At 40.0% G+C, this 11,216-nt stretch overlaps 1 protein-coding gene across 1 annotated transcript; it reads right to left on the bottom strand.

Moving 5' to 3' along the window:
* Positions 1 to 6,868: 6,868 nt before the first annotated feature.
* On the bottom strand, positions 6,869 to 11,015 carry LOC147447573 (ruBisCO large subunit-binding protein subunit alpha-like). Its single transcript, XM_086523305.1, has 9 exons — positions 10,857 to 11,015; positions 10,531 to 10,717; positions 9,162 to 9,283; positions 8,849 to 9,056; positions 8,581 to 8,726; positions 8,183 to 8,489; positions 7,816 to 8,066; positions 7,493 to 7,693; positions 6,869 to 7,411 (listed from the first exon to the last, which is right to left on the bottom strand). The coding sequence occupies exons 1-9, from the start codon at positions 10,932 to 10,934 to the stop codon at positions 7,121 to 7,123; spliced, it is 1,791 nt and encodes a 596-aa protein (XP_086379431.1). The 5' UTR covers positions 10,935 to 11,015; the 3' UTR covers positions 6,869 to 7,120.
* Between the last annotated feature and the right edge of the window lie 201 nt (positions 11,016 to 11,216).

The raw sequence follows: 11,216 nt of genomic DNA, 5'->3' as shown, positions 1-11,216 counted from the left end.
CATATGGGAAAGCCCTCTAGCAACCTAGGAAGAGATAAATGATGAGATGGTCCAATAGCAAGAGGGTAAAATCTCTCTAGCCAATGATTGTAATGCACAAAGCCTATTTAAGACGCCGTTGTTTAATGAATCAATTGCACTTTGAGCATTATCATTGTGTCTATACTCTCTCTCTCTCTCTCTCTCTCTCTCTCTCTCTCTCTCTCTCTATGTTCTTGCACTTGGCATAGCCTAACCCTAACCTCTGCATCTCTAACCCTAACCCTAACCCTAACACCATGGTTACTAATTAGAAAAAATATGAACTTTGCATGGCCTTGTAAGGATCCCTAATTTTAAGGGATTAAGGCTAATTTTTGTAGACTTTGGGGGCCAAGTGCATTCAATAAGCTACTTTTGAGTAGGATTCTCTAGGCTTTCTTTAAGGGCCATGTAGGTTGTGGTCCTCCTAGAGGTTCCTTTCTCTCTCTAGCTCTTCGAAAGTGAAGGGAAAAAGGTGTTGTGGCATTAACTACCTACTTCCATCCCTTTCCCATGCCACATCTTAAAAAGTCTGCATAAACTCAATCTTAAAAAATGATCTTTTTTTCAAAATTTTCATTTTCACATATTTTCTACTTAAAAGTTCCTCTCAACCTATATACATATCAAAAAAAGCATTTTTTGACCCTTTTTTTTACCTTACACTCACTAGAAGGCCAATTTTTGAATTTTTCTTTTCTCTCCAAAAAAGTAACTCTTTCCCTTTTCTCTCTCGTACCTCTCTCTCTCTCTCTCTCTCTCTCTCTCTCTCTCTCTCTCTCTCTCTGCTCTCCCTCTCCCTCTCCCTCTTCTCTCCAGGCTCCCCTAACTCACTCCATCTCCTCTTTCCCTCCCTCTCCCTTACCTCCCTCTTCTCCTTTCCATTGCCTTCCTCCATTGCATCCCAAAGTTTAGCATCCATAGTGCTCAACAATATTGCAAACCATGTACCCTACACACCACAAGTGTGTATATTTGCTTGCCCATAGAGATTGCATCAAAAGTATCACACATGGGTAACCAAAGGTCATGACACGATGCAGTTCTACAGGTTCACACCAATGTCAACCGTTGAGTGGATAACATTTGTACCCATGCGACCCTTCTCCCATTCTACTTTAAGAAGTCCCTCGATGTTTCTTCAATATGTTGGGAGAGGGAAGGCATGCCTATTGGGATAATGTAAGCGATAGTCAATACACTCTAGTTTTTTTTTATTGCTTTTCTTCCTTTTAAAATGTTCGATTCAAATTTTGAACAATTTTTCATCAAAATCTCCTGTGTGTGTATGTGTATACCCAGCACGCACACACACACACACACACACACACACACACACATGTAGTCACTTATCTCCTTGAATTTCATTGTAAAGTTTACATAACCTTCTAATCTTTGACATAATAGAGATTAAACACCACTTTTGCTCCAAACCAACCTTCTTTCTTATATCTTATAGGTAGGTTCTTCAAATCTATGCTTATTGGAAGTGGAAAGTCTCATCATAGTGTATATTTTAGCATTATTTAGTCCAAGTTAGATGAAAATACTTGCAAATTGTACTATATATACTTAGAAAGTGTGTTTATTATGCAACTTGCAAATGTAGAACTCGTGTGGTTTTTTGTTTAAGCACGTTTCTAAACCGTCATGGTACAAGGTGACCTCCTACTATGGTAGTTGAGTGGTGGTCTTTGTGACAATGGCTCAAGCTGTTGGCATAACATGACTCACTTATGGCGGCACAAATCTCTCCTCAAGCAATTTCATTGTATTATTTAATGCAACTCCCACCACAACAACCATTATGCTAACATGGAGGGATCCTTAGCAGGGAAATAAAAAATCTTTCCCTGAGCAAAACATCCTTTCCTAACAAGGAACACCCCCACCAAAGATGTTTTATGTAATAGGTTACAATGAGTACACTATGTCATGGAATGGATACAATAATTATGTAATAGGTTACAATGAGTACACTATGTCATGGAATGGATACAATAATTATGACTACACTGTCCCTTGTATAGTTTTCATGATCATATCTTGATCAAGATTAATAAGAAGCAATTTGGACTGTATTGTTTTTGTTGTTGTGCAATTGCACCCTATCTCTAGCATATTTTGAGTTTGTTAATAACCTAAATTAGATTTGTAGCATTTTAAGTGTAAAATTGCTTCATGCTTTTGCTATTTTGTACATAAAAAGGTATAATAGAGTAGAGTCCAATGTCTAAATGATATCTAAGGAATAAACCTTGGCAACATTCTCACCATGAACTTGTGCCATCCAAAATTTAACATATATTATTATAATTATGTTGCTTGATTACAGATCAAAGAGAATTTCCTTGTGTTAGTACTTGATTGCTTAGAGAGCAAGGGGGGGGGGGAGAGAGAGAGAGAGAGATCTACAAGCTGGTAAATATATTGTAGTCTCTTACAAGTTGGTGGACTCTAACAGGATTGAGATTTGACACATAGGAAGATAAATGAATTAGAATCTTTAATGAACTAATCTTCTCAAAAGTAACCTTGAGGTGAAGCTCTAACGAATTATGTACTCTTTGAAAACAAGAAAGCGACAACTTGTGCTCTGATAAGTTAAGATTTAATATTTTGATAAGTAATCCCTAAATCTATTATTCTTGGGTGTTTCCAAAGACCTTAGGGGCTACTTGAAGTATCCCAATCTTGTGTATGTTGCATTTTCATGCTCTTCTAGCATAGACTTCTCGATGTATGATTTTCAATTGATCTTCATAAGCATGACTCTGGCTTCAAGTATTCATTGATTTTGTCCATGAATTCTGTATTAAAAAAAGAGGGCCCTAGGGCCATGCTAAGTTCCTAGGGACACTCAAAACGAGGGGCCACAAGGGAGCGCCATTTGGCCAAACAGGGGTTCCCCTTTGGCAGTTTTGCGTGCCCTTGTGGCCACTCTAGTTGAGGGTCCCTAGGGCCCTATCATGATCTTAGGATCCTTTTTTAAAAATCCAAAAACTTGTTTCCCATATGTATCATGAATTTATTGTGGAAAAGAAGATTTTCTTTGTGTTGCTATATTGTAATCTCTTGCAAGTTGGTGAATGGTTCTTCATTGATTCATGGTGATTAAAGAATACTTTTTTGTGCTAAAGAAGAAAAAATGGGTCCTAGGACCATGCTAGGGCCCTAGAGGCCCTCAAAAAGAGTGGCCACAAGGACGCGGGAAACTACCAAACAAGAGGTTCCTGTTTAGCAGTTTCCCGTGCCTTGTGGACCTTCCTATTTGGCAGTTTCTCACGCCCTTGTGGCCACTCTTTTCGGGGTCCCTAGGGCCCTAGTGTGGTCCTAGGATCCTTTTTTTGAAATCCATGGAATTGGCTCCCATATCTATAATGAATTTATTTTGTAAAAGAAGATTTTTATTATTGTTGTTATACTATCTCTTACAAGTTGGTAAATGGTTCTTGAATTGATCCATGGTGGTTAAAGAAGAATTCTTTGTGCTAAAGAAGAAAGCTATGTTCATGGAGAAATCTTGCTAAAGCGTGCTTCTTTTTACCAGAGACTCAATGTGTGTCAATCCCTCATACAAAAGTGAGTATCAAGACAGTTTTAGTCACATGGTGAATATTATCCAATTCTGGCTAAAAATACATACAAAATCATATCCCAAAATGCATCTATTTCACGCCTTCGAGGGCCGGCAACAGTAGTCAAGAAATGGGATCCAAGGTAAACATGTGATAGAAAAGGGACCATGCTCCATCCCCTACCATAATGGTATAGTTTACCCATCTCATAGCATAATGGTATAGTTTGTTATACCTAACTATTGAGCAGTAATGAACTTAGTGAAGATACTATAGTATTAAGTAAAATTATCCAAGATAGTGTTGATGATTGTCTCTAATGTGGCTACCAAAAGTCTGCTATTGAAGTTGAAGCAACGAAGCATTTTGTATTTGAAAAGATCTACACCAATAGTGCACATACCTTCTTACAAACCAAATAAAGTGTCAAACATTGAATGTATCTTCACAATAAAGACAAGACGGGCTTAGAAATTAAAAATCAATTATAGTGTTACACATTTTACATAGCATCATCATCAACATGATGTAAAATCTTCAATGAAACAGGTTGGAGGACATTAAGAATAACAAGGCCTTCTTGAGAGGCATGTGGTACTTGTTTGATAGCAAGGTAAGGCTAGTTATACAAGGAAATAATATTTTTGGCAAGTTTTGCTCATCTTGAAAACTGAAGCACATTTAAGTACTTTTGTGGTAGCCACTCACTATCTACTCCTTTACTATTGTGGCATTGAGGGTACTACAATGTTGATGAAATAAGGGGATGTGGTTGCTTAGTATTGGAATGGAGATGGAATAAGGGGATGCGGCTGTTTGGTATTGCAATAATGGAGGGATTGTAAGGTTCGTCACGAACCAAGAATAGAGTGTTTTATGTCTCTGTATATGGTTGCTTGCATCTCTCCCCTCAAAACAAGTTGACTCTGTATTAAACACCATATTTTGTGAGCACAAAGGGATAAAGTATAAAATGATGTCATAAGTATATTTCAAAATAAGAGCATATGTACTTTTCTCTCAATGTATCGTTTAAAAGTTAACTCTTTGTACTAGAAAATACCTTTAATCACTATGTGATCAAGACACTTAGTAGGTTAGTTTGGTATGTTTAAAGGATACACAAAAATAAAGATAAATTATGATTTTACATAATCTATCACTAATTTATGTATATGAAAAATAGAAAGAGCTCAAAATATTTTCTATTGTTGATATATGTAAAAACATTCTAAACACTACATAGAAATAGAGATAGATTATGATGCTAATTTTTAACATAATCAATCATTATTTTATGTATATTGAAAGTAGAAAGAGTTGAAGCTCTTTTCTATTTTTAATGTATGTAAGCTTAGAGCCAAACATTTAGTTACTACTTTTAATACTTTTAAAGCACTAGAAGTAATATTTTTTTCTCAAAAAATCAAAATGATCTTTTATCGTTTTTCTTATACCTTGGACTACTTAGGATTAGCTTTGCAATTTGTGTGAAGGTGAGTTGCAATTCTAAGGCAAAAATTTCTACATTTATAGTATTTAAATATCAACAAATAAGCTTTCAATCAATACTAGTATTGGCGACGGCCTTCGGCCACCTCTCTTTCTCTATTTCGCACAAGCTTTTTCTCTCTCGTTGAGCGCGCTGGTTTCAAAGCACACTGGCCGGATTAAGGAGGGAGACACGTGTCCAATAGGGAGAACCAGAATCCCTCCCCCTTTTATAATAATATAGATACATATTGATGGATACTTTAACAAGTGATATGTAAGTAAATATACGAAGATTTTTAAAAAGATAATGTCATTGAATAACACGATCAAATAATATGGGTCAACACATAATACACCCATTATTCGCATATAAAATGTTTTGCGAATAATTTGTCATGCAACCTAGTGTACAAGTACATGAAGAGGATAGAAGCAACTTAGTCCAACAAACCTTCAAGGCTTTGCTAGGCTTAAGAGAACTTTAAAAATCATTAACCATATCTCTATCTTGAAGTTGAGCAATGACCATACATCAAGGGAACTTTGAAGCATAGGGGAATCAATAGTCTCAAGCTTACTATACCCCCATGCCCTAGTGGGTTTCACATAGTTATGGGAGTAGAAGAATATACGTCGATCGATGAGGTGCTTTGTGAACATGTTCATAAACATCACCTCATCAATATGTGCATGTACAAACATGGTGCTTGGTGAACATGTTCATAGACATCACCTCATCAATGTGTGCATGTACAAACATGAAGGTATAGGAGAGGGATTGAAGCGGTCATTCTTCAAGTAGGGTTAAAGGTAAGATGCCTACTACGAGTATGGTACTTAAAACAAGCATTACTAAAAATATTGGTTTACATTCTAGGTGAACTTGTGAAGATTGAAATGTTTAAAATGACATTTTATTTGAGAATTTAGACTAAGCTTGTTGAATTTAGGATTGCAGGAATGGACAAAGAAGAAGCTCAAGGCATACAGGTTGATTTGTAGCATCACTTGAAACCTATGTAACACGTACATGCTATGAGTATGTAGGAAGACTCTATTAGTGTGCACAACTATCCAAGGGACCAGGTAACTCTGGTTGGAAGAGAGGAGCGAAAGGAGCGAAAACAAAGAGGAACAATGCAGTTGTAAATAATAGATGTCTACTTGCACAAGATGATAGTGATTCAATACAGATTAGAGAGAGATAGATATAGGGAAAGTCAACAATCACTTCCAATTGATGACGTTCACACCCCCAAAAAGTACAATACAGTCACATGTTTGATACTAGCATGATCTCTAATGAAAGGCCATCAATAATCAAGCTCTGATCTACTGTTTAACCACACAAATCAAAACTGAAGAAACCCTATTTTTGGCAATATCAAAAACCTACACAATTCCTAAAAACTTCAGAAAATCGAAAGGTCGCAGCTCCAAAGCCACAAACCACGTGCTGTTTTCAAGGGCCTGTGAAACCAAAACCTGAAATAAAAATGGGAGTGTTTTATTTTTCTTCCTCGTCTCCCACACAATTGTTTGCACTTTTATCCTCAAAAAGAGGACACGCCAACAGAAAATCCCCATGTCACCGTGACTTTGTGGCCCCGTGAAAGAGAGCAAGAGACTAGAGCGAATCCTCTTCATCTTCTTCGCTCTTCCCCTTTGTCAAGAGAACCCATGAGAAAAGCTTCTTCTTCCCCTCTTTTTCCCCGTCGTTAGAGAGACCCCTAAGGAAAGCCTCTGATTTCAACATGGAAGTTTAATACCAAAACTAGTGACAAATCAGAGAGGTTTCTTCAAATTCCATAGATGTTCCTACTGCATGGTTTACAATTGCTTTACACGATTGCATGTGCATGGCAAAGGTTGAGTCCTTGACACTCAGATGCACTGAATATACCCTGCAATGTTAGACTTGATGTCCAAAATGGGTTTAACATTTTACAGCTGTAACTCAATTCCTATTACTATGAGCCGGAGACCTTCATCAAGACATGGGTGCCTTTTATAACAAGAGAGAAAATTCAAATGCTCATTCCCGGTACAGTAGGAACAGGAGCCTTTGCCTTCGTCTTTGGCTTCTCTACAACGACTGCTTGAGTTGTGAGCACCATGCCTGCAACAGATGCTGCATTTTGCAAAGCACATCTGGCTACCTTGGCAGGATCAATTACCCCAGCTTCAAGTAAGTCCTCATATTGATCTGTCATAGCATTGTAGCCAATTTCCCAATCACTGGAAAGTAGCTTTTCTACCACAACAGCACCCTCCACTCCGGCATTGTTAGCAATGAGGGAAGCTGGTTCAAGGAGCGCCTGCACATTAGAGCCCAGACAGATCAGATGCTTGAGAGCATAACTTTTGAGTTTCACACTTTACCACTAAAGACAACAGACCTTTTGTACAATTTCTGCTCCTAGCTTCTCCTCAATGTCTTGTATGGATTCCTTGATTGTTGGAACCATGGCTGAGAGGTGCACAAAGGTCGCTCCACCTCCAGGAACAATACCTTCTTCAATGGCAGCAAAGGTCGCATTTTTAGCATCCTCAATTCTTAACTTGCAATCTTCTAATTCAGTCTCTGTCGAAGCACCAACCTACAACAGAGAACACGCTTTTCCATGAGGAATACTGTCTACCACATCCCCAAATCTAGCTTTACCAAACCGAGTGGCAAGAAAGCTTCATCCAGCAACAAAAGAATACGAGTGAGCTTTACCTTGATAACAGCAACTCCACCCGAAAGCTTTGCAATCCTTTCTGACAATTTCTCTGTATCATACACAGAGTCCGTTTCTGCTAATTCTTTCTTGAGTTGGGCGATTCGGGCCTGAATTTCATCTTTGGTAGCAGCATCAGCAATAATTGTGCAAGAATTATTTGTGATTGTTACTCTTCTTGCATGTCCCAGCATATCAACAGTTGCGGTCTCAGCTTTTAGACCAAGGTCAGAAGCAATAAATTCAGCCCCTGCAGACCATAGAAAGCCATATCCCCTGAGGCGAAAGCAACAACAACACTCATTGAAACTACAGAGGTCCGGAAAAGGTAGCAAACAAGCAGCCATAACCAAGCTTTAAGTGCACCTGTCACAATTGCGATATCTTGAAGCCAAGACTTCCTTCGCTCTCCAAAACTCGGGGCCTTTACAGCAGCAACATTTAATATACCACGCAACTTGTTGACAACTAGTGTTGCTAGAGCTTCACCAGTAACATCTTCTGCGATGATAAGCAGAGGCGCACTAAGCTGTGTGGTTTTTTCTAAAACAGGGAGTATATCTTTTATGGTTGCAAGCTTCTGGTCCGTAACAAGGACTCTTGCATTGTCAAATTCCACCGTCAATTTCTCCTGATTGGTAACGAACTGAGGCGAGATGTAACCCCTGTCAATCTACACAAACTAATAACAATGAGCATCAGCTAGATTTATTAGCACAGCCATCATAGTTCTTCAACGGTTGCAAAGTGGAATTCTCCCTAACCTCCATTCCTTCCTCTACTGTAACAGATGTTTCGAACGACGACGACGATTCAATTGAAAGCACACCATCTGGGCCAACCTTGTCAACAGCATCCGCAATCATGGTACCAATAGTATCATCATTGCCGGCAGATATGGATGCAATAGCTGCAAGAAAAAAGAGTTCTTAGAATTTCATGTCTACTAAGAATCCTTTCATATTTGCATTAGCAATAAAGCACCTGCAACCTTTCACCCTCTCAAAGCAAAGGTTGATGAACATCAAGTACCTTTAATATCATCTCTCCCTTTCACCGGCAGAGACTTCTTTTTCAACTCTTCAACCAAACCAGCGACAGTTTTGTCGATGCCCTTCTTCACAGCAATGGGATTGGCTCCAGATGTTACATTTAGAAGACCCAACCGAATAAGCTCCCTGGCCAAGATGGAGGCTGTTGTGGTGCCATCTCCTGCTGAGTCATTGGTCTTGCTAGCCACCTGCAGTAACAGAGAGAGAATATATCATGGGATTGTTGACCGCAAAAGGTATGATGATCAGGCACAAAATGCACCAGACAAAAGGGATTCTCTTGCTAGTGCTACCTCTCGAATCAGAGCAGCCCCAGCATTCTCCATAGGATCAGGTAGCTCAATAGCACGAGCAATGGTGACACCATCATTGATAACCTTAGGGGACCCAAACTCGTCCAAAACAACATTGCGACCTAAGATCACATAAGAATAAAGACTGCAGGGCTTATCCAATGAAAGCAAGTAAATATCAAAGCTCAAGCCGAGGTTATCAATGCACCATTCTATTGGCATGTGAATCTCAATCTACAGGAAACCCCTCTTGCAATGTAGACCACCATGTTGGCAAAGGTCATGTGATAGCCTGTGATAGCCATATGCTTTGTCCACTTAGGATTGCTAACACATATCACAATGTCATTCCCCATGACACTCTCTGATTTTGCTCGAGCTGCAGCGAGACACAGAGAGAGCTTGATGAGAGGAAAGACTAGCCAGTCTCACAGACAGATCACGGAGTTCTTTAGAGCTGCCACTGGACACCCGGAGGAGTTACTACCACAGCAGAGCTCGTCGCTTTACACCAGAGGCTTACTGATCAACCGAACGACTGAGATGGGGAGATCCAGACGCCACGACTACGGAGGACTACACAGCATCGATAGAGGCTGCATCAGAGGATCCAGGTCACTTTGGCTCCACATGCACGACGCATGGTCAGACTACTGACCATGGAGGAGATTGATAAGATCCACTAGCGACCTATGCTGGATCTCCTGTGATCTAGCTATCCCAGCTAGCTGTTTTAGCTGCGTAGTCCACACCCAGCAGTCTAGGATTCCATAGTATTTTATTTTGTCATTTAGTCACCTTGTTACTCTGACTTTCAGATCCACCACATTGTACCTTTCTGGTCTCATAGGTCACTTTGGCCTTTTGAGACGTTAATATAACCATTTCATTTCTCTCTCTCTCTCTCTCTCTCTCTCTCTCTCTCTCTCTCTCTCTCTCTCTCTCTCTCTGTGTGTGTGTGTGTGTGTGTGTGTGTGTGTGTGTGTGTGTGTGTGTGAGCGCGCGCACGAGCATCATTGTACACACTTCAATCATTCTAGTGCATCTATACTCTCTCTTTCATTATGATTGATTCATCAGTGAGTGTATCCACCTTAACTAACACACTCCGCACGAGTCTATGGTTTCAAACTGCCATCAAGAAATGATGAGCATTCACCCAACAACAAAAGTAGCTTAACACTGCACAATGGTTTGTCACTAGGACACATCAAGTCTACCCGACACTGAATTCTTGAACAAAGAGTAGACACAGCAAATCAAAATATCATCTACAAGCAGCCTTTGAACCCGAGAATTCAAACAGAGCTTGTAGCAAAGAGCGAAGAGCCCAGCCTACGGCCAGAAAAGTTACACTTTGATTGCCTACCTCGCGGACCCAAGGTCACTCCCACTGCATCTGCAAGTTTATCAATGCCAGCCTGCAAAGCAGACCGAGACGACTGATCAAAAACAATCTCCTTAGCTACAGCTCTGACAAGCAGGCGAGGGTGGCCATGCTGCTTTCTGCTATCCAAGCAAGGAACTCGGTTCCTTCCGCACAAGTCTCGACCTCTCTGCATAAGAGAATGTGCAGAAAAAAAGGATTTTGAAAAGCAGTCGGACAAATGGGAGCTATGCCCTAGAACAGAAACAAAAACATGAATAACAAAGCATGCGAAAGGAAAATGCAGAGATGGAGATGAAGAAGCTCACATAGAAAGACAGGGACGATGCAGATGAGGAGAAAGACGTCGTCAAGCTGTTGTGGGTAAGGAGAGATTGGGCAGCCATTGGGAGGAGCTATCGAAAATCTGTATCTGCTGCTGCGTATTACTATCCTCTCCTAAAGAGCTCGCTTAAACCATCTCGAAGTTTCTGAAACTTTCGATTGGTTCACACAAGCCCGGACACCGGAGTCCCGGACTCATGCACGCAGTGTCGGGGAAATTTTATTTTCCCAACCATGCCTCTAGGGTAAATGCGCCAATTTAAGGACACCGAAACTGTGTGGAGAACTCCGACGGCTATTGTGGAGAACTCCGACGGCTATTGATCATGGAAATGGGCTCGTAG

The sequence above is a fragment of the Adiantum capillus-veneris genome, chromosome 11 (genome assembly GCF_014529385.1).
Source record: "Adiantum capillus-veneris isolate H3 chromosome 11, ASM1452938v2, whole genome shotgun sequence".
NCBI classification, from domain to species: Eukaryota; Viridiplantae; Streptophyta; class Polypodiopsida; order Polypodiales; family Pteridaceae; genus Adiantum; species Adiantum capillus-veneris.
The sequence above is the reverse complement of the archived record's forward strand: the minus strand, read 5'-3'. Positions and strand labels throughout refer to the sequence as shown.